Raw genomic sequence first — 23062 nt, 5'->3', positions numbered from 1 at the left:
GTAAAATAAATTTACTTTTAATAGAAATACGGGGGTCCACTATTCGCCACACTCGCGATATCTATTGCAGAAAATCGTGCCCCAAAGCCGCAAGATTAAATCTTCACCGTCGAAAAACACGAATCATATTCACGACACTTCCGTGCCGGGGACGAACAACGGAAACGGGTGGGCCACCGGAACGGGTCCGGGAAGGGGCGACGGAAACAACGTGACAATAATGTGTCGTCGTGTGCTGGCAGTACTAATAAAAATTGATTTTTATGCAACGCCTATTGCGCGATGCTGGGGTGCGGGACTTGCGGGGACAACACCTTTCTGGGGGAGCATGAGGAAGCTCACACTGCCCTAGCTTTCTTCGCGTGTGCAGCGAAAGGGTCTGTGTCCGCGGTACCCAGATGCAGCAAACGCAAACAACAACGAAGGCTCCCATAACATTGTCACGATTTTTGCGCACCAGTCGTAGGTGCGAAGGCGTCATCGTTCGATTTGATTGATACGTTCGTTTCCTGTTGGTTATGTTCGGTTATTTTAATGGCTCCATAGCCTTCTTCCCGTCCCAGCCAGACGTTCCGTGCGCGCAATGGTTGCGAGCTGTCAACCGAACCAGATTCGTGAGACATTTTTCATGCATTTTCCCGGCAATGATTTCCACCCCGAAGCAATCGCACAACGGTGGCTAAAGCGGGTAACTGTTTGCCGAACGAAATAGAGTGGGATACGACTACACGGCGGATTGGATGACTTAGAAGCCGGCTCCAGCTGTCATAGCCTCTCTCACGGATCTAACGGCCAAGGTTCATTCCACTGTGCATACAGCATCACGTGCGGCCGTGATCGTCATATGTTCCCGCAGTTCCCTTGCAAACCCACATACGCAGCGTTATGCCGCGCCCAACATAAATTACAATCGGTAACAATGGCAATAATGATCCACATACACTAAAGAGATAAGCCCGCACGTTCGCACCACACCGGAAGAGGGATTGATAATTTATGTGAAGTGCATGAGCTGCCGCAAAGCAACAATCGGCGGTAAAACGGCTCTTCTCCAGTACGGCTGGCCTGAGCTTTGTGCGAAAAGCGCTAAGCAGATGCATCCGTATGGAAGAAGACGGTTTGTGTGGAAGTGTAGTAATTATCATTCCCGTGGGTACCATCAGCGGCGGATCAATCGGTAGGTGGAGTAGGCGGTCGCCTAGGGCCTCGCCGTGTTGGGGGCCCAAAAAATTTGTACCGATTGTGCGATTTTTTGAAATTTAACAACAGAGTTAATTTATAGCAAAAAAATTAATTGAAAAGTTATAAAATTGAACAAGAATATCTTCCATGGCTATATAAAACATTTGTTTCCATGTGATAAGTTAATAATTGTGACTGTGATTCTGCCCTGGGCCACCAAGGGGATTGATCCTCCACTGGGTACCATGGGAACTCTTGATGTATTGCGCTGTTCGGGAGGCTCCATGTTATTCATCCATATCGATTGTGCCTTCGTTTCAAGAGATTTGTTCCGTTTCAACGGGAGTTTTTATCCACACGTACCAAGTTGAAGGTCGAACCACGGGCATGGGAAGATTATGTATTGCCACACATGCAATATTTTGCAACACATGTGTGGATAAATGCGATTTACAGCTACCAGGTTATAACCTTTGATAAATCTTCGAACAGTTCGATACTTCGATATGTGATGTTAGCTATTTTGAGGTACCAGCTGGTAATCTGGTGGCTAGTAATCAAACGAAGCTGCGTTTTATTACATCATTGTAATTGCACGTAAAAATCGAAGCTAAAAGTTCGATTAGATTTCATGAATATGAAATGGCAGAGGATTTGCAGTTTTCAAAACCTTTGAATAGCTCAGCACCTTTCAACGCAAGCTGAGAGTTGTTTTCTTGGGATGCGCCGATATGCGCACTACATATCATTCTCTATCACCATTACCTTGGTTGCTTTGCCACGTTCCACGTCAGACAAGGTTCAAGGCATGCAGAAGAGCAAATGAGCGTCGCTATTCACTTATCAATTTATAGCTTTAACTCTAAGCAGGAAATATTTATACAATGTTGTATAATTATCTCGTTTGTGAATCAACACCGTCAGCAATATCAGTGCAGTTGCTATCAGGTCGCAGTTTTTACTATAGTTATGTAGGACCGGCTAACCAGCTGTGAGTTAATTCAATGGGTCACAAACAGTCATTCAGCAAGTTAGTTCATTACGTGATAAGGTCCCATCGATTACCCTTTAGTGGAATCACCTCTGACAATTTCCCTTGATAATTTTAACAATTTCATGATGTTCTTACGATCTTTTTTTTCCGTTCCTGGATGCTATTTCGTGTATCTGTAACGAAAATGCCTAATTAATACATTATCATCTTTTATTATAATCAAATAGAAACGGTCATTTTGAAATTGGAAAATACAAATTCGCACAAATCGCCACAAGATTTGCGCTTACGTTATGGTACCTTCTGTGTCCCTTGGAACTACTTTTTGTGTTTACCATTCAAATGATTTGTTTCTTCGTTTACTACAATTGCTCCTGAGCTGTGCTGTCGATGTGATCTCATGTCCTACGATAATGTCCCGTGCAGTATATATGTGCCAGAAGCACCGTTATTTGTTCCTATTCATGTATCTGCACTTATTACCGGAACTGTTGCTAAGTAATCGAACAGTTCACTCGTTATATTAAACGTATGTACATGCAACGATTACAATTACTTGTTTTATACAATTACGGCATCCTCCTGCTTTGGGCAGTTCGGTTAGTGTAGTGGACCTGGAGACGGGAAGTAGTCGTTCGTGTACTTGCTTTACACATTGCTCCTTAATCTAAATTATCCTTTAGCTCTACTGATGCTTAGAAATATGCATTCCCCGAATGGACCATTGCCCGATGGTTCACTGGAGATGTGGTAGTATTGAAGCGTTATGCTCCATAACGCGTGCTTAGGCAAATAGCCGATGCTGGCCGGCGGATGGTTTTGATTTTACTTAGAGATAAACCAGCCACGCAATGTACCCGCCGAGAGATTGGTATGGAAATCACTTTATATGATTTTTTCTATGAAGAACTTTACAAGCTTATATCATGTAATAAAAGATGAAGTCTAGTTTTTTTGCCAATATACAAATAATTCCGTCTCTCAGAATCCACACGAAACAACACAAGGTGCCTAAAACCTACAAGCAAAGAAAGTAAACCGAGTTACAATTGCTTTGTTTTATCATAATATACAAATATGTAATACACTTACAGCATTGTCGCTTGTCCTGAGTTACAATCAATCGATAAAATCGATAACTCGCAGTAAGTCTCACAGCTGCAGCTGTACCGCGGGTACTGCATCGCTCGTTGTTGGCTCTAATTCGCAGAGAATGGCGGATCCTTCCACAGTTTCCTGGTCCATACCAATCGGAGGCTCGGCTATCGTGGCCGACGCGCCAATTACCTCCGTTGCCATGATTTCGTCCATAGTGCTATCGATCGCATCAATGCCTAGGACGGACGAGAGCATTGGAGAATCGCCATGCATCGTACCTAGACTTTCGATCAGCTGCAGTGGCGATGACATTGACGGTGGCGGTGAAACAGACGTTGTGGACGGTGGGAATGATATCGACGAAAATGGGGACGCAGCTGCTGATGACAACGCACGATCTTCGGGCAGTATTGGACGACCGGTTTCGGCCCAGTTTGAGCCGAAGATAGATTCCGATGCAACGGTGGTGCTTTCTTCGGTGTGTAACATCACATCGTTGCTTCCTAGTGTTTGGGGATGTTGATCGTTGTCAGTTATCGGTAGTTGAAGCTGTTCCTGCATGAATGCTTCTGGTTGCTGCCAATGTTGTTGAGCGTGTTGTTGGTTGTGCTGTACCTGGTGCTGTTGCTGCTGCTGCTGCTGCTGCTGTTGTTGCTGCTGCTGATCCAATGATGTTGGATGGAACAATGCGTTTCGATGCATTTGCACTAAACTGGCGACTGCCGAATACATTCTGCTGTCTGCCCAATCGGTAGCACTAGGTGCTTCCGGTTCCGATCCGCTTGATGAATCGGAGGAAAACGATAGTTGCACATCATTGGCCGCTGGTTCGCATTTCAGCATATCCGTCACCTCTATCGGTTCCTTCTTTTCTAAATTCACACCTTCTGGAACTCTTTCTTCTCCCTGTAGCGAATTAGAGGTGCTTGGTTCCACAGCGTTTGGCAGGACCGCCGTAGGTGCACCCGAACCAGACTGCATTCCTTCATCAACATTCATCGCTTCGTTCAGTCGATTCCCGGCCGATTTATTGTAATGGCAACGTTTTATGATAACACTCTTCAGCTTGCGCTCCCTACACTCCGTCCCGTCGACAGATGTTACATCCACTGTGGGAGACACTGATGGTCGGGATGCAATAACGTAGTGCGCTCCCGTGGATGCATTCTCCTCGTGAATATCTTCATCTAGCAGTGGGGTCGACCGTGACGGGTCATCTTCGGGATTGAATGATGATTTGGTACGTTTTTTACCCTTGTTGCTGCGTGCTGTTACACCACGGTTACGCGATTTAGATTTCGTGCGTGATCCTTTCTTAACGTCCCGAACGGCCCGGGAAGATGATTGGGACTTCTTTTTAGACTTCGTACGACGCGACTTTGATTTCGAAACAGTTGTTGCAACCTTTTCCTTGGCATGTTTTGATTCCTTTTCGATCGTTCTTCTGCTTCGCTTCTTTTTCAACCGACCCTTGGAATCGGTCTGGGCCGGCTTAGAACGTGTGGAGTAGATCGTACGGCTCTGCTGGGCCGCCGTGTTATGCCGCAATTGCCGCCCGCATTCGATTTCCACTTGCACGTTTTTGTGATACGTGGTACCACTGCCTCCGTAAGGATAACTGCTGGAGGTGCTACCACTGCTGCTGCTACTGCTGCTGCTGCTGCTGCTGCTATTACTACTGCTGCTAGAACAACTAGAGTGACTGGAGTCGCTATTACTGTCCTCATCACTACTACTGCTTGCACTACAATCTTGACTGCTGGGGCTGCTATTGCGCCGTTTCCTTGAGGCTCTCTTGGAACCCTTTGGTATTGTGGTAGAGGTCTTTTTGTTTAGTCTTCTCCGGTTTCGTTGCCCGCTGCCAAAATCTATCTCCTCGTGCGAGGACGAATCGCTGGCAGTGTTGGACATTGTGCGCCTTCCTTGCGGTAAGTTAAATAGCGTGTCACTATCGCTGTCATCCGTATCACTTGGCTCGTAGATGCTCTTCACTCCTATTCCGCCCGAGTACCTGATTGATCGTGGCCGTACGTAATACTTTGATCGTAAAGCGCTACCGCTCGCCACACTTCCGCTGCTTGCTCCACCGCCATTACCACCACCACAGTAGCCCGAACTGGTCGAGGCACCATTATTGTACTCCTGAATTCCCGCTGTCTCCTTTTTCAAAGAATTAGCCTGCTGCTGTTGTTTCGTCGTACGAATCGTGGCTCGGGTTTCTACAGGTTCTTCCGCGACGAACACCACATCACTATCGCTGGCCGATTCCAGATCGACCACATGGTCCGGTGTGCGCAAATGTGGCGGCTTCTGTGCCATCACAAACTGACAGTCATCGGAATCGCTTGACGATAGCGAAATGTTTTCACTTGCCTCAATCGTAGAGGTCAACGGAACTCGGGGCAACGAGCCGGCCATAGCGACCGGACGATCCGCTATATTACCGACACTATCGATCAACAAGTTGAACTCGTTGTTAACTACATTCCTTCCAATTCGGCCATTGAGTGTGCCGGAAGTAGCGGTGGAATTACTGCCTGTCCCCGTTACTCCACCGCTTGCCGCACTGCCGTCGTTGCTTACTCCTTCGCCACCAGCACTTCCTTCGACGACTGGTGCCTCATTGTTCGACGAGGTGCCTGCCGCTGGTTCGGGCAAATACACGATATCGTCATTGTCCTCCTCGGATGAGGAAATTATAACTTGGCTGCGGCGCTGTATGAAGCGTGGATTGTACTGGACGCATCGATCATACCCAATCATATCGTACGGCGATCGTGCAAAGTTGACACACTCGTGCTGAAAGTGTTCACCATCTTCCAACGGCATGTGTCGCAGCATGCGAAGCAGAAATTCGCGTGAGTCGACATCGTGCATTTGCAGCAGATCCTCCAGCACGCCCATATTGGGCGCGCGAATGGTCATGTTTGTACTCAGCACGAGTAAATCTCGGTGCATCCAGGAGAGAATTCGATGCATTTGGGCCGGATTCTCTCTGCAAAGAAAAGAAAGGAGAGTAAAATTCAATACACACAATTTTGGAGCCTTAGTTGCATGCATCTACATGCATTTGGTGTACGTTAAATTACCTGTAAAATGTAGCAGACGTCTCCCGAAAACGGCCGTTTAGATCGGGTAATGGACACGCGTACAGTCTGTTCGTATAGATGAACTGCCGCCAACGGAGCTCATCCTGTCGCGTTGGGATCGGTTGATTACCATACTCGCGTATAAAGCGATCAACCTCGCTGGATTCATGCAGCAGTAGCTCCTGGAGCCGTTCATTATTCGACTGCAGGCGCAGCGTCATATTTGGTATTGTGTATGAGGTGAAGCGCTGTGAGTTGCTGAGAAATAGGCTCAGATCGTGATACATATTCCGGGTGCTTACTCTGGACACGTTTGCGGCTGGAACCGCAACCGTGTGCTGTTCGAAACAGTCGATTGATTTATAGTAAACGATCGAGAAAAAACGTTGCTTGCACAATGGACATTCCGGTTTGACCTACGGTGAGGGATAGTGAAAAAGTATTTAAAATTCGCAATCAAGTATCAGTACCTCCCCGCTCCGTGTACGAACCTTGCTCCATTCAAGCAGACAGCGGAAGCAAAACTGATGCTTGCAGGAGTTGGTGTACGCCCGCTGGCGACATTTTCCTAGACAGATTGCACATTTCGGTGGTGGCGAGCGACGTCCATCTGTAGGCTCATCTCCTTCCTCAGACGATGAACTGCACAATACATCGGACCGTGGCGGTGGTGTGCTCGACAGTGGTAATATTTCCGGTGTTGGAGGGCAATCTACCACAGGTGCTTCCTCCATGGTAAGGAAGACTTTGGCTGCTGCCACGAACTGGTTGCTGGTGCGATCTTTTTACTCAGAATGATTCGCAAGTGTGTGGCCTCCAACCCCGAGGGCACAGGGAAAAATCGACAAATTCTAATTCTATGTTCGCTCCCCAGTGTTTTTCACCGTTTTTCACCGCGTGCGTGCAGCTTGTTTGTAACGGTATGACTCTTACTTCCAATAACTTTATTGTTCATTAGTTTAGCTCTTTCTTCTTGACGACATGATGTACGCCATTAGCACAGGAAAGGATGATGTGTGGATTCGTGAACGGGAAACAGCCCCTCTCAAACATTTGCAATTAACTGTGCCACATACCACACACTACATTTCACACGTACTTTATGCGAAGTGAGATATAGAAACGATCACAAAACATGAAAAAACGAATATATTAGCAAAATAAACGAATGAATTCTGTGAATCGATAGAATCGGAACTTTTCTTCAGCCAGAGAAACGACCAAAACAGCTCGCACACACACTCACGCACCGTACGTGCATATAAACATAGCACGCACACAATGGCCACTTTTGACGTTTGCGGCCCTACGCACAGTGATGTCGTCAAACACTTGCGCGCACAGTGATACACCGTATTTTACGTTAATTTTTAAATCGCTCAAAGAATTTTTGAAACAGATTTTTTAGAAAAGTTGAATGATCAAATTCTTCCGCAATTAATCAATAATCCCCGTGTACGGCTAATTGCAGTTTTTGATAACTTGAAATATTTCAAATCCCTTTCTGAATGACCCAAGCTCCAAACGTCACACGAAAGGGCGCCCGAAAATGCTCCCGCAGGGCGCCCGAAATTGGTACCATCGGGCGCCCGAATAACGATGGCTAAGGCAGGTTTTGACATTTGCAGTAGCCAAAAAATTGGCAACGCTGCCAAAAACAAAATTTTCGGTTCCATCCTGCCCCTCTCCCACCATTCCCTACCAGTTCTTTTTTTCTTCTATGCATCCCCCATTCATTTTACTGTCTATATTTAGAATCGAACTCGTATTGTATGTGTTTGAATCTCCAATGTGTTATGTATTTGTCTTTTACGTCTGTGTTGAATTGGGGGCTAATATAGGGCTATAAAAGCACCCATGATGGAATTAAGTGTTATATGCACTGGTATGTATGTCTTCGTCATCAATTCACACAAGATGCACCAAATTGATGGTGCAGTACAAGATCGGTATGTATTTTGTCTCTATGTATGTAAATAGTCTCAGCATCAGCATCATCATTACCGTCATCAAACCGTCATGAGTTTGTCTCGTCTTGTTTTCCTGGGATTGTAACGTAAACTATTGTCAATACATTAGAGGGGCAACTATTATGTAGCAAGAACTCTGCTTGAAACCAAACGTGCGATTATAATTTAACTTTTACGACGAAGAATATCACATGCACATTTAATGGTCGGATGCGGTAAAGAAAATTGTAACCCATTTTAACCACTGCGAGGCCATCTCTGGAGCTGTTGTGCGATGTACAAGGATCATCTACAGGTTAAGGACCCTCTTCTAGTACAAGAAGGACCTAAATCATGGTGAAAAAGCACATTCATTTCTTTCATTCCTTTGGTTCTGCCGGCAGCATGATCATGACGGTGGTACCGGTTGCACGAACATGACGGTGATAAATGTGCGAATAACGCTTTTTTCGCTATGGTAGCAGATGCAGAAGACTCCTCATTGTTATTTTCTGCATGTAAACAACTGCATTTTATATAATTGCAGATAAAACTCGTTCGTTTCTGCAGCGGCTTCACTCGTGTTGTTTACGTGAGCTTCTTCTTCTTCTTCTTGATGACGGTGTGACACCCAATATGCTGCCCAAGGTACCAACATCAACAATAGCAATGCCCCCTAAGGTGGGCTAAAACTTGCAAAATGTTGAAAAATCGTCTGAATGTTAATAAAACGTTATTGTAAAATTAGTTAAAATCTTCTTAAAGTCATATAAGATAAAGTTGCTGACCATAATGCAGTAAAAATGCCTTAAAAACACGTGCACTCTTGAACTGTGTAGCGTAAATCGACAATGTTAGCCCGTCCGGCTGTCTTTTGCATGCTGGGGAGCCACATGACTGTCAACGTGAATTGAGTGAACAGAAAATTCGTTGCGCACTGTACTGTCAAACGCAAAGTTTTGTTTTGTTTTTCAAACGTCCGGTAAACACAACAATTGTGAGTTTTCGTAAAATGTTGTTCTTTGCTGCCAGATAAAGTGCTTGTGGAATTATTAATTGGAATGCTGGGTTTGCAATGTTCTTTAATACATAAAGATATCGTCAAAGTTCGCATGCATGAAACAAGGTTCAGTGAATGTACGATCGATAGAGGTGCAACTCCTACGCAGGCAACCGACTTTCCATTGAATTGTTTTTATGTACTCCTTAAAAATTTACCCTTTTTCATCGAATTCTAACACCGAAAATTACATTTTCTTACTTCGAAAGCTACAGATGACAAACGGAATCTCGTTGACAGTGCGCTAATATAAATAAAACCATTCCCCAAAAGATTCGTGGCTGCGTGCGCATCCTTCTCAACCCGGGACCGAATCTTTGCGTGCACCGATTCGGCAGACGAGGTTTCAAATTAAACTGCCAACATCAGTAGCAAACAGACGGTAACTGAGTGCGGTTCGGCATACTTCTTAACGAAGAGTGTTCATCACTTCATCTCCCTTTTCAGCAGGTTGGTAGGAACGACGGACCTGTAGGAAAATTGGTCGTAGCAACGTGGTATCCAACGGGTAGGGCAGGACGAGCGCACGCGATCTTAAATTAGAACACGTCGTCGCCGCTGCCTTTCCAAAGATATTTTCCTCCCGTCTATATCGAACGTCCCGCATTATCGCAGTTGGCACTGCACAACACAACACATTTTAGTCAGAAGTGTGTGTGTATATAGAAAGTGCGACCGCGCGAAGCAGAGCTTAAACCGATTTGTACGATTTGCCATTTACCTACATGATTTTTACTTTTCCGTGCATCACAGCATCCGGCAGATCATCTGAACCCGAAGATTGTGTGTGTGAGTGTGTGACCGTATGTGATAAAGTGTTGTGATAAGAATCGAACGATATCTCAGAGTCGGTTAAAGGAAACTCAAAGCAAAGACAGCAGTCGCTAGGAAGCACAATGTCTGGCGACACGCAGCCTAAGAAGCGAAAGGACAAAAAGAGGAAGAAAGGTAAGAGTGCCGGCTACCGGAAAGCAATGCGATAACGATCGGAACCGTAGGAAACAACCGGAACATGTTGAAGTTAGCGATAGGTTCTGGCAAATGTTCTCTTCACACATAGAGCTATCTCTTATCGGACGGGCGGAGATTTAACGCAGTGAGTTGGTTCTGTTACGAACGTGTGAGGCCTCTTTGACCGGAGCGGAGTCTTTACTGTGGCTTCCCTTGAGGTCGCTTTTAAATTAGAACATTATTAGCTTGTCTGAAAAATCTTTAAATAGCTCTGTTGCGGCGGCGACGGTCTTGGCGTTGAACCTAACGTGCATGGCCGGCTGTACTGGCGCTGTTCGGTTCCTTTTCGGCAGGTCGTTTTCCATTCTAACGGACGAAAGTGACGAGAATGTCGTAATATTTCCATATGCTTTACTGCAATACTTTAGTTTAGATTCATATGAGCTATTTTGCGGTCGCTAGCAAATGATGATCATAGAGAAAAAGGTTGATCGCTACATATTTTTGAATTATCAAAACAACTACCTAAAACGAGCTCTATATAGTTTTATGTGTTTGGATGTACGACCATAATTGGAAATATTAGAAAATATTATTGCTCAGCATATTTTAATAGCAGAACAGTATAACAGAATATTACCAATATTAGGTTATTAAAGTAGATTTGCAGAAAGAATTTTTGCATGATATCAGCAGCTGGGAAAATCTGTTATCTGACTATCTACCAAGATCATTCCTCGACAACTAGGCACACAGTTTATCCGATGATCTGTTCCACATTCTGTAACTTCCCTACTGCTCGGGAAGTCCGATGCAAGCTCGATGTTTAAAACGCAGTTCGCACTTTGCTGCGAAATATTTGTTTGACATTAAATGATTCCTTGTTCGGAAGACGGAATTTAAAAAAATAACTATTAACTGGTCAGTAAGCTACCTCGGCTGGTAAACAATGACCCAGGTCATGCGGTCAGCCCGAGTTCGACGCAGATTCAAAATCTGATGCAAAGTGTGCCGCTTCTATACAAGAAAGTCCATGTCCGCATAATCCCACTCTCAGTTGGGAAATGTGTTTTCCTTCTGTTTTTGCCCTCGGATGGCGCATCGTGTGATGTTTTTCCGAGCTGCTTTCCACCTGTTTTTGTTGTTGTTTTCTTTCGGTTCACTCATTGCCGGCTTGTTTTTTTATTGCCGGTACGCGCCACCCCGTGAGGATAGACAGTATGTAAAAATATCATTTAGCAAAAGCCGTTAAACGAGAAGGAAGTGGCTGTTGTGTAGTATATCGATGGGTGTGTTTGTGCGTTGACTTTGCGGCGCGGTGTTCGATGTGGTGTGGCACCATGCGGGGTCAAGCAAGTGGAGCATCGAAAGTGAGAATGCCGCGTGCTTGCTGACGTGTGCCACGTCACATGCCATGTGGTCGAAACAACCGTTGGCGCATATGGGAATCGAGCCAATCGTCGTACAAAGCCGAAATGAACGGTGTGCCGTTTTTGTGTGTAACGATTTGTATGTTTTGTCTTTATTTCAGATGACGAAGATACGGTCAAGGAAACGACTGTCCATGGCCCGAAGCAACCTTCAGCCGGAGCAGCCCAGGCCGCCAAGGAACCGGGTGATATTCAGATGCATATCCATAGCGATCACGGTACCGGTGGTCACTGGTGTGCGAAGGTCGTGTTCTTTGTCCTGTTAGCCGGTTTGGGTGCACTGATCGGACTCATCCTGATGGAAAGCCAGGGCGTTTCGAATGACGATACGCCACTATCTGAATCGAGGTACTCTGAATTCTTCAATGGTTGGGTCGATGAAACGCGACAGGACGATCACCATCACGATGAAATACTGGCCGCTATCAACTCCCTGGACGATCATGATGATGACGGCGGTGACGATCATCACGCGGTAGATGATCACGATGATGATGATGGGCACGATCAGGAAGACGATCATGACGATGGTGCACCTTACGCGGAGGAAGAAGATCATGACGATGATGAAGACGGCACGGACGTACAGGATGATGATGATGAAGATGAAGGGCCAGCCCAAAAGCTAGACGACGACGAAGTGGAAGATATCTTCATCCAGCAGGAGGCCGCTGCTCAGCAACAAGCAGCAGCGGCAGCTGAAGACGACGGTGATGATGACGATGATGGGCAGGACGATGAGAATGATGATGATGATGATGCCGGTAAGCTTTATACGTTCTGGTAAACTAGGTGTAGGTCGTTCGTAATTATTTCTCAGTTCCTGGCACGCTCTAGGTGCCAATGTTAAAATTAATATTGTTGTTGACGATAATGATGATGATGATGATGATGATGATGATGATGATAAGAATGACATACCAAATAACGGACAAGATAATGATGATGATAACGACGAAGACGACACAAATGACAATGATCAGGATGATGAGGATGGCAATGATGATGATGATGATGATGATAAGGATACCGGGGATGATAGTGATGATGGTAATTGGATAGTTCATTTTGCATTTTCAAAACTAAAATTCGATTTAAAAGACAATCGAATGATTAAAAGTGTGTACTTTTTAGATAATTGACCTATGCTTCGTAATCATTGCTTTCCGCTTTTGATCGTATAAACAAGCTAGCAACATCAAGCTGACAGGATAAAACATAGCGATGCAATCTTCATGTAGTACATCATTTGGGTATTGTTTTTGCTTTTAACATGTACATTTTGACTGTATTTTTAACCTTTTTCGTTTTGAAAAATGGCTAGGCCGAATCAAGTAACATTTTCTAATGTTTGTTTTATTTTGCATTGGCGCATTATGATTATGTTTTGGCAATTGGCTTTTTTGAGAGAATTGAGTGAACATTATTATGTTTTCTTTCACTCTATAGTATTGACAAATACTAAGACAGAAAAGAACGATAAACTTGACAATGATAAGGATAATGATCACGAAGAAAATGATGATGAAGACGACGGAAATGAGGATGATGATGAAGACGACGGAGATGAGGATGATGATGAAGCTGATGGAGATGAGGATGATGATGAAGCTGATGTAGCAAAGGATGACGATGACGATAACGATGATGATATAGAAATAGTGAGCAAACAAGACATAACTGGTCAGTATTTTCGATTGATTTTTCTATCGCTTTTTCTTTCTATCGCTGGAAAATTGGACACAATTTAGTTAAAATGTATTTACTTATTTGTATGTTTTTTATATATTGTTAGAACCCGTCGTGAAAACCAATGCTGCTGCAGGAAATACAAACGCAAAGGATGATAATGACGATGATGGCGATGACGTGAATGACATTGCTGATGATGATGACGATCAGGATGATACACCATTCGATGAAGAGGTATGTGGCATTACTCTTATTTTCCATTGCATATAAGTTTTAATTTATACAAAATTAGTTGCAATAGATATTAGAGTTTGTTTGTTTTATAACATATAATTATTGGTTTTATACGAATGTTTGTTCTTTTTTTCGCTTCCTCGTTTTCTTGTGCTGCCTATTCTGCTTCCGAAAGCAATCTAATGCTTTGAATGATAGCACTAACCAAAAAATGCAAACGCTTGAAAATAGTTCTACCAACGAAGACACTCTGCAGTCTTCCGTCCAAAACTCCAGAACTGATGACCGTGAACCTGAACAAAATCAGGTACAACCATCGCCTACCACGCCATCAACCGAAGAGGCTGTAACGGGAGACATATTAAAAGATCAAATGGATGAGTTGGTACGAAATTATAATAAGCTTGCGGAGTCGTTAAACGTACCGAAAGTTAATGAAGTTCCTGATGATACTCATGAGACAGTAATGCAGGTAAATGGAGTAGGGATGCGTGCATGGACTGAGATGGTTAAATCAACTATGGTTAAATTGCTCGGATTGCTAAATTTAAATAGTGTGATTTCAAACTAAGCGAATAAAAACGTTCTTTTTCCAACATTAGGACGGGGACGACGATGGTGATGAGGCAGAAATTGAAGAAGTCACTCGTGGATCTCAAACAGCAAACGATGACGACGATGATGATGGGGATGACGATGACAATGCTGTGAATGAAGATGACGACGACAAAGTTGCTTTTGGTGAATTTGTTGACAACGACGGAGGAGAAGAAGAATATTTGGAAAAGGTTCGCGCTGAACAACAACGTCGTGCAGCTGAAGAAGCACGCAGAGCCGCAGCCGAGCCAGTAGAGGAATCCTCGCGTAAGTAACGACGGTATATGATCGAATGGTATGAGGAAAAATCGTTCTTCTTGAACTACAGAATGATACTACAGAATCACACAAAAATATCATCTCATACGTTACCAAATTATTCCTGCTTCATCCCTCATTCTATCAATCAGTCACAGTAAAAGATTCGAAGAGAAAGTGCAACTTATTGCTTTCAATTAGCTCGAAAAATGCAATCGAGAGTTAGGTTTCGTGCATAAAGATAGTACATAATTAGCATACCTTTATAAGCCGTGCTTTGGTGTGGCTTTTATAAAAAAGTATACCAAATCTCCTGTTTGAAGCAATCGTACTAAGAGCAACTCCTGTTGGGCTACACTTTCAGTTACCGTAAAAATCTTTGTCGGTGTCGCACTGCTCGGTGCTGCGCATCTTCTCTTAACTAGTCCACGTGCTCCTACCAGTGAGTTGTCTTGTTTTTCCTATTGTGTACGTTGTACAGTTTTCGGTGTTAATGTGTTTTTGTTTGATGTTGTGTAGATTAATTTGAAAAAGTTCAGTTTTATTGGTTTTATTAATTATCTATTTGAACTTCTTCATTCGTATGTTGTAATGTGTTGTGTTTCGATTAATTTGCAGCTTTTGTTTATTTTTAATGCTCTTTACATTTGATGCCACTTTTATGTTGTTTGTGCATGGCGTTTTCTAACACATGCCTTGCGTGTTCACTTTTTTCTTTTTATTTCAACAAGATTGGATTGTTCTAAACAGTTATTCCGATGGCTATCTCAATTTTTGTTTCTTTATGTTCTATCACATCTTAATGCTAATAACTTGCACTTTCGAGCTCGAATATTATTTAAACCGATTCGCTATTATGTCACAGCTGAAATTATTTGTTCTTCATATGCATAATTGCGCATATTTGAACATGGCTTAATTTGAAGTGTATGAAAGTTGATCCTAGCAGTGGTTTGCATGAAAAGTGTTGTTTTAATGTTACGGTTTGTAACAGTTGATGTTATGGATTTGAAAGTGAAAAGTGCCAATAATAAATACAACATGTTTTCATCATCTAAGAAAAACCAACAATTCATAGCGACGATAAACAGAAAATGGAAAGCGTTAAGGTCAACGAATCATCTACAATTCATCCGACGGACGTACTAAACAAAGCATTAAACGTAGCACCAACTGTTACCAAACCCATATTAGATGATTTTGTATATGCTGGTCAAGCGAATCAATCGTTCTCGGATAACGCCGAAGTGATCGAAGGAAATGGTGAGTTTGATTAATCAGTTGAGTAACAATTCTGTAAAGTATAATATTTTTCTTTTTTCAGTGATCATATTTGACGATAACGACGATGCTGAACGTTATTCAGGTGATGATTACGACTATGAAATGGAAGAAGGCGATGAAGAAGCAGTACCTGAAGAAGAGGATGAAGAAGAAAAACACCTCATCAAACAGGAACAAGAAATTGGTGCATTTGTACCGATTACGTTTGAGGATTTCAACTCCATGTACCGATCTCCTGTAGAGACAGCTGATATGTCGATGGAGGGACAACAGGAGGCTTTTTCTATTGAACCAGCCTCAAACGAATTACTGCCATCAAAGAAGGTGACAAAAGATTCGCTGCTAGCACGTAAAAAACCACCAAAGGGTGCTGTGAACAAGCTCATATACGGTCTACATAAAGATCCTATCGTTATACCGGCGGACGGCACGGAACCACAAACCGATCGGATGCATGAACCGATACCTCCAGGGGAAAAGAGTGAAAATGTAAGTGCGAAGATTGAGGCAAAGTCCGTCCTGACGGCATTGCTTTCGGAAATCCCATCACCACCGATTGAACGTGATCACGCATTCGTTAAGCTTGTACCCACGGGATCCACTATTGTGCGAACCCCATCACCAGCTGAGTCGGCTCGAAGCTCTGGAGCAGTCGCTCAGCCGTTTAAACCAAAACATGTTGAGTTTCTGTTGCCTGAGCGAAAAGAGTCGGAATACGAGTTTGAGTCAGAGGTTGAGTTAGAGAGCACATCACCACTACCAGCAGGTGATAATGGCAGCAAGGAGAACCTTTTCGTACCAGATACCAGCGAGGAAGAGCTAGAACCGAACGAATACGCGGAAGAGTATAGTGAGTACGCGGAGGAGGAAGAAATTGTGTACGAAGATGAGGAAGAGGTGATCGACGATATAGAGTCGGTTCTGCTCAATCAGTACGGTTCGGATGAGGAGGAAGAACCACTGACTGACGACAACATTCCGCCGGGTGGTGACGAAGAGGAAGCGTCCGATGTCGATGATTCGGATCTGATGCGACGTTTGGAGGAAAAGTACGGCAAGCTACCGGCCACCGAAGCTGCCGCGCAAGAGGGAAACGATGATGACGACGAGGCAACTGCAGCAGGCTGGACAAGTATTTATGCGTATTAGAGGCAAAAACAAAACAAAAACATCATCGAATCTCGACCCATAGATAGAGAATGCACCGTGTGTTCGCTCGCCCGCTCGTTTGTACGCTCGCTCGCCCGCGTGGTTGGCTCATTAGTCATCGCTGCTGCGTTGTAGTTTTGTATGCACATTTGTACACACAACTTTCACCTTCAAGTTGCTTTCGAAACAGCTCATCGCATTCATCCGTAGCAAGCATCCCTAGATTGCCCTCATCCCGGTTTCGCCATCTCAAAACGATCATCTCATATCAGAGGAGCACTGCAACGTGATTCTGTAGTATCACTTAGAATGATTTAAATCACCTCAATATAGCTTGATTTCTAATTCACTTCAGTGATACCTGAAGCAGAAGCATAGCTCGCACTTCATTCCCGAGATATCCCCGCAAAGTAACCGAACTCTATGTGTGCCGAGCCATTTACTGATTTAATGATCGTATTTTTATCCGTTTCCGATCAACGTACGGGTGCGATGTCGCGATTCATTATGCGTACAGAAATCCCCTCGAGGGCTGAAGAAGCTGATCGGTCCTATCAGGAAGAATTAAGAAGAGCAGAACAGCAACTTGACGAGGTACGTAGAGAAACGTTAGACGAAACAGTTCCCCGATACTACCCAGCAATATGAAAATTCCCGAAACATTTCCCCGAAAATATGGTGTTTCATGCGCACTTTTGTTTTCATCCAAATCAGGAATTTGGGTTTGAATAAACCCGGCTATTGAAGAGCGAAACATCAACTCCGTCAATTTACAATCCCAAATTTAAAATAGTTTTGCCTGAGCGCACCAAAACGCGTGTGCGTGTAAGACATCCCTTAGTTTTAGAGTGAACAGAAGAATCAACAGATGAAATTGGTGACCCTCGGAAAAAATAAGCGCACATAGAAAGACAATGAGTGAAATTGATTTCCTATTGTGGATGGCACAATCATCAGCATGACAATATTAAGAACTACTTACAGACACCTCACACTGACAAAATAATTTGGACGATGAAGAGACTGGACGATTGACAATGTGCTGACACTGGACGCTTTTCTAATTGCAGTTTTGTTAAGGCTGTTCTTAGAGCTATTGGAATGAAATAGTCACAAAGAACTAACGTTACAATTATGGAACGAACATGCGAATAGTGTTAGGTGTGTGCCTGTGTGTACTGATCTGTGATGTTTATGGTGTGTTTAAACTTCGATAACACATTTGCTTTTGTAGCTCGAATAAACGAACCGAAAGCAATGGTTTACAGTAGCTTACCCAGCTTCAAACGTGCTCTCGTTCATTCTACAAAAAAAATATAATAAGGAATGCTCGATTCAGTTCATTCAGTTGTGGTTTTGGAATTCCGTTTCGGACACCCACCCGAAGCGTGAAACGGCTGGTTGTCGGCAAGATCACTTAACAGCAGGAACCACGAAAAACGTTCTATACGATTTTCCTATTTCTGCTACAAATGCAATGAACGAATTGTGAAACCATTCCTGCAAATGGAGAGCTGCGGTTTGTTTGTGTTTATCGTATTGATTAATGTATTTGCTTTTATTTTTTCCCCCTTTTTTCCACTCTTATATAATGCTTCTCCAAATGCTTCAATTATTCTTTGCTGTGCTGCTGTACTCTTTTCGTGCATTTAAACCCACCGCTTCCCTGCTCTAACAACATGCCTATGCGTATGGACCGTGTGCGTGTGAATTTATTTGCTACAACATTAACGCTCCCGTAACACCTTGGATACTTATCAACGCTGCGTTAAATGGACAAACATACCTGACCTAACCTGATCACATGCCACGTACGTCAACATGCCCACATACACACACAAAACATCGCTCAATCGTGTGAAGCAGAACAAACCCCAGGAAGCGCTGGCCATCTTCGATCGTATTATCCTGCGAAAGCCCAACATTATCGCGGCATTAGTCGGCCGCGCACGATGTTTGGATGCACTGGCCGAGCAACGACGCAGTAACACGGTGCTGACCGAAGCGATCACCGCCTATCGAAAGGTGCTAGACCAAGAGCTTGCGGTGGATGATGCAACGCTTAAAACGGTAGCGGAACGATGCATCGATCGTATGCGCTTTCAGGGTCAGCATGCGAAAGCGATCGAGGTGCACAAGGTGCTGATTCGACGATTCGACAACGAACCCCAGTATCGGAATCAGCTCGCCGTTAGCTATCTGTACATGAACAGGTTCGTTTGAGCGAGCGACAAAGTGTGCATCGCCAGGTGTAATTAGATCTTTTCTTCTCCTGCAGACTGGCCGAAGCAAAAGCCGTACTCCACGAAACTTTACTCCGTTGGATTGACGATGGATTCGCGCTGGTACACTATGGGTTCGTATTGAAAACGCTGGATCAAAACATGGAGCTAGCTGCCCAGTACCTGCAGGAAGGCATCGATACAGATCATCCAGGCACGCAGGATGGGCGATTCTACTTCCAGCTTGGCGATGCTTTACAACGGCTAGGGCGCAACCGCGAAGCACTGGACGTTTACCGAAAAGGTGTCCAAAAGAAGCTTTTCCTGTCGCTCTATCAACGCTCTCTGTATAATATAGATGGGTTACGTTCGCGCCCGTTCTGGACGGAGGAACAAACGACATACGCTACCGAGCTAGAACTGTTGCGTGCCCAGTGGAAAGAAGTACGGGACGAAGGTCTGAAATTGCTGAACAGTGCCGGTGTGTTTGTGAACGAGTCGGAAAATCTGCGCGATCGGGGTGACTGGAAGCAGCTGGAACTGTTTTCCCGGGGCAGCCGGCTGGAGCGAAACTGCGCCCGTGCACCGCTTACTTGTCGCCTGGTGGAACAATACTTTCCCGCAGCCCGAACGTGCAAACGCGGCCAGGTGAAGTTTAGTGTGATGCATCCCGGAACGCACGTGTGGCCACACTGTGGGCCTACGAACTGCCGAATACGAGCTCATTTGGGTTTAAGCATCCCACAGGGTACTTACATACGGGTGGCTGAAGAAACACGGTAAGACGGTCGCTGCCAAACGCTTGTCTTGTACGAAGCAGGAAACTTTAAATACGTCGTTTAAATATCGTTTCTTTGCAGTTCCTGGGAAAACGGAAAATGGTTAATATTTGACGATAGCTTCGAGCACGAGGTGTGGCATAACGGAACAGAGACTCGGTTGGTGTTGATAGTGGATTTTTGGCATCCTGATCTTACGGAAAGTCAGCGGCGTTCCCTGTCCCCTATCTAGAGTTTTGGCTGGATGTCGTCCTATAGTATGAGAAACAGAACCGAGAATACCAGGCGTAGAACGCAAGTGCATTTTTACCCTTATTTTATGCGTGTTTTTTCATCTTATTCTTGATTTATAGTTAGGAAAAGTTGGTGCCTTTTGCAAATGCGAGTGAGTTTTAAACTAGTGTAGGGTAAATAGGTGAAACGGATAAATGACTCAAAAACAAAAAAGGTGTCCTCGAATCACACGCGTGTTTTCAACCAAAGTTAAGTAGCAAACTGTTCCTACCGCTTGAACTTTTCGTTTTACGGGTCATCCAGGTAATGTGTGTTATTTTGTAAAGACATCTCGAACAAAGGAGCCTATAAAGACGAACACAAACACAAGGATACGAATAGTAGGACTGAAGGACCTGATGGACTTGTAGGAAGAATCGCTGAATGTATTGCAATGAGGAAATCGATGGTAGTTTTCTATTAAATTTTAAAAACGGTGCTCGAAGAAGCTCTTATAAAATCTCCACAATGTTAAAATTATGAATCCTATCGGATGATTGTTACCCATCAGAAGTTGTCATGTTAGAGGGATAACTGCGCAGAATTGCGCAAACCGTGCTCCTAATGGGGAGATAAAGAAAGTATAAAATCTATTCTGAAGAGTTTTTATTATACACCATTACTATCACTATCACTAATTACTGTAAAAACGAGTCCAAAATTTGTACATGTCTTCATTGTAGAAGTTAGTATACTTCTGTACAATTGGTTCATCCTCAATGTTGGAGTTGGTCAGTTCCAATGCTTGAGGAAAGCCACTGTCACTCATTTCGCCTTCCGGGATTCTAGTTGCAACACTGTAACGAAACATTATCGTCAAACATTTTGAATGTAGAACGGATCATATCCTCTGCTGAACATACCCGGTTCGTGCAAAGTCTACCAACAACTTTGTCATCATTTTTGCCACTTTAGCATCTGGTGAGTTTCGACTAAAATCCGGAAACAGTATGGGTGCACGGAAAATGTAGATCAGATCATCACAATGAACAATACCGAAATTCAGTAGCGGATCGCTGTCTGGAGCTAACAAGGAGGAGTACGAATGAGGACCCTTATAGTTGAACTTGTACAGATATATGGGAGCGTTCGATCGAGTGTGATTGACATGTTGCCGCACACTAAGCATGAGTGGATACACAAACAGCCCTTCATTAAAGACCTGCAATAAGTAAAAGCATGGACTTTTATAGGAATTTGCAATAGATTACCATTTAACGACTTACCTTAGTCAGGATGCTAACATGTTCCTTTGTGAAGCACTCTCCAACCGTGGATTGATTGTAGAAGAAATGTTCCATCACCAAGCGCAACGCTTCTGGCTGCTTCGCACCTCCTAGTACGTTCAGAAGCAGCGTCTTTTGTTGAGCAAACGTTTCATTCGAGCAGTCGGTGTCCCTCAGCATGGGTGCGCTAAAAACGAACCCATCGTTCGGTACTACTCCTGTCAACCAGGGCACAGAAAGATGCTCTCCTCGAGACCACAGCTCTTTTGGAGTGTCCGTCAAGAAAGCATCTTTCACGGTAGATGACTCCACAACAGGTCCGTAGACGATCACAGGGTAGCGTGATCCATTCTGATGAAGAAAATACGCGTTCTTTCGAGTACAAGAATACCATTTCGGAACAGCATTAAAACTTACCGTAAATCCCTTGTAACTGCTCACGAACTGTTCGGCTTCAATGCTTCGAAGCGCTGCCACCAACTCGGAAGTAGTCATCTGATGTGCTTCTTTTACTCCCAACAGTTCTGCTTGTTTGCGGGCAAGTTGTTCCGGATTCGTCGTTGGAGTACTCCACGGCGAGAGAGCATTCCCACTAAGGCTGATAGCCCGCTGAAAAATGCCTTCGTTGCCCATGTGCATTAGGTGTAGATGTACCGAAGCACCGCCTGCACTGTGCCCCATGATCGTCACCAACTGTGGATCACCACCAAACGCTTCGATATTACGCTGCACCCAGCGCAGTGCTAGCCGTTGATCCTTTAGACCAAAGTTTCCACTGGCCGCTTCATCGCCGGTGGAAAGAAATCCAAAAGCTGCCAGACGGTACGCGATCGTCACTAGTATTACCGGGTGGTCCATCAACTTTTCCGCTCCAGCAACCAGAGGAGAGTTATAGCCGGCAAAGAAGCCACCCCCATGGATGAACACCAGTGTTGCTAGTGGCGCCGTAGAATTCTGCTTTCCTTCTGTTTTGTTGCTCTGGAACGGCCGATACACGTTAAGATACAGACAGTCCTCCTTTCCCTCGACTCCACGCATCGGGAGAAAGAGATTTTGCTGCAAACACGGTGCGCGAGGAATTCTGCCCGTCGCATCCAGTTCCTTTTCTGTCCATGGATCGTTCGGTTCGGGATTGGCAAAGCGTAGTGCTCCAATCGGTGGCTTTGCGAATGGTACTCCTATAAACGCTTCGTACCGTTCCCCGTGTACACTTCTCATCCAAGATCCACGCATACACCCATCCTCGATGCAAACTCTTGGGACATTCGGAGCGAAAGGATTTCCGGCTAGGGTTGGAAGGATAGCCAGCGAGGCCACCGTCAGAATCACTACCGCACGGACTGACATTATGGATTGCTCTACACTGACCCCGTTCGTAAGACGCGTTCTTTTATACCGCCCAGAGGGAGATTTCTGCAAACTTTCTCTTCAACTTCACAGAGTTGCTTAAGCATTTCGGCTGGCGAAAGTATTACAAATGCTCAGCTGTAGATCTTCGACTGGACCGGAGGCTTCAATCACGGGTTCTTGGTGTTAATAGTGTGGAAGACTACACATTTACTACCAGCAGCACGGTAGGCAGAATTCCACAATCG

The 23062-nt window shown here is 44.4% G+C and overlaps 3 protein-coding genes across 5 annotated transcripts; 1 reads left to right on the top strand and 2 right to left on the bottom strand.

The window, feature by feature from the left end:
* Positions 1-2372: 2372 nt before the first annotated feature.
* On the bottom strand, positions 2373-7480 carry LOC128301170 (E3 ubiquitin-protein ligase Topors-like). The gene is made up of 4 exons (XM_053037519.1): positions 6855-7480; positions 6364-6779; positions 3269-6269; positions 2373-3194 (listed from the first exon to the last, which is right to left on the bottom strand). Exons 1-3 carry the CDS (start codon positions 7095-7097, stop codon positions 3329-3331), a joined length of 3600 nt encoding a protein of 1199 aa, XP_052893479.1. The 5' UTR covers positions 7098-7480; the 3' UTR covers positions 2373-3194; positions 3269-3328.
* Positions 7481-9593: 2113 nt separating this feature from the next.
* Positions 9594-20828, top strand: LOC128302072 (aspartyl/asparaginyl beta-hydroxylase-like). Of its 3 annotated transcripts, XM_053038793.1 has the most exons (11): positions 9594-9822; positions 10126-10320; positions 11855-12517; positions 13203-13436; positions 13549-13679; positions 13855-14151; positions 14282-14543; positions 17485-17561; positions 18834-19180; positions 19246-19968; positions 20050-20828. In XM_053038793.1, the coding sequence occupies exons 2-11, from the start codon at positions 10269-10271 to the stop codon at positions 20198-20200; spliced, it is 2937 nt and encodes a 978-aa protein (XP_052894753.1). In that variant the 5' UTR covers positions 9594-9822; positions 10126-10268; the 3' UTR covers positions 20201-20828. The 3 variants fall into 3 exon arrangements, with proteins under 3 accessions (XP_052894753.1, XP_052894755.1, XP_052894756.1); XM_053038795.1 differs by lacking the exon at positions 13203-13436 and having other exon boundaries at positions 9595-9822; XM_053038796.1 differs by lacking the exon at positions 13855-14151 and having other exon boundaries at positions 9595-9822.
* Positions 20829-20875: 47 nt separating this feature from the next.
* LOC128303071 (juvenile hormone esterase-like) lies at positions 20876-22814 on the bottom strand. The gene is made up of 4 exons (XM_053039925.1): positions 21885-22814; positions 21468-21818; positions 21105-21403; positions 20876-21038 (listed from the first exon to the last, which is right to left on the bottom strand). Exons 1-4 carry the CDS (start codon positions 22812-22814, stop codon positions 20876-20878), a joined length of 1743 nt encoding a protein of 580 aa, XP_052895885.1.
* Positions 22815-23062: the final 248 nt, after the last annotated feature.

This window comes from Anopheles moucheti, chromosome 3 (assembly GCF_943734755.1).
Source record: "Anopheles moucheti chromosome 3, idAnoMoucSN_F20_07, whole genome shotgun sequence".
Taxonomy (NCBI): Eukaryota; Metazoa; Arthropoda; class Insecta; order Diptera; family Culicidae; genus Anopheles; species Anopheles moucheti.
Note: the sequence above shows the minus strand (reverse complement) of the source record. Positions and strands in the feature narration are given on the sequence as shown.

Excerpts from the sequence above, each read along its gene's own strand:
- LOC128301170 (XM_053037519.1), bottom strand. The coding sequence starts at position 7,097 with ATGGAGGAAGCACCTGTGGTAGATTGCCCTCCAACACCGGAAATATTA. Across the intron at positions 6,780-6,854 it reads GTCTGCTTGAATGGAGCAAG|GTCAAACCGGAATGTCCATT; the intron begins GTTCGTACACGG and ends CCCTCACCGTAG. Across the intron at positions 6,270-6,363 it reads ACGTCTGCTACATTTTACAG|AGAGAATCCGGCCCAAATGC; the intron begins GTAATTTAACGT and ends TTTTCTTTGCAG.
- LOC128302072 (XM_053038793.1), top strand. The coding sequence starts at position 10,269 with ATGTCTGGCGACACGCAGCCTAAGAAGCGAAAGGACAAAAAGAGGAAG. Across the intron at positions 17,562-18,833 it reads CAGAACAGCAACTTGACGAG|AACAAACCCCAGGAAGCGCT; the intron begins GTACGTAGAGAA and ends CGTGTGAAGCAG. Across the intron at positions 19,969-20,049 it reads CGGGTGGCTGAAGAAACACG|TTCCTGGGAAAACGGAAAAT; the intron begins GTAAGACGGTCG and ends GTTTCTTTGCAG.
- LOC128303071 (XM_053039925.1), bottom strand. The coding sequence starts at position 22,814 with ATGTCAGTCCGTGCGGTAGTGATTCTGACGGTGGCCTCGCTGGCTATC. Across the intron at positions 21,819-21,884 it reads GCAGTTACAAGGGATTTACG|AATGGATCACGCTACCCTGT; the intron begins GTAAGTTTTAAT and ends TTTCTTCATCAG. Across the intron at positions 21,039-21,104 it reads GTAGACTTTGCACGAACCGG|TGTTGCAACTAGAATCCCGG; the intron begins GTATGTTCAGCA and ends GTTTCGTTACAG.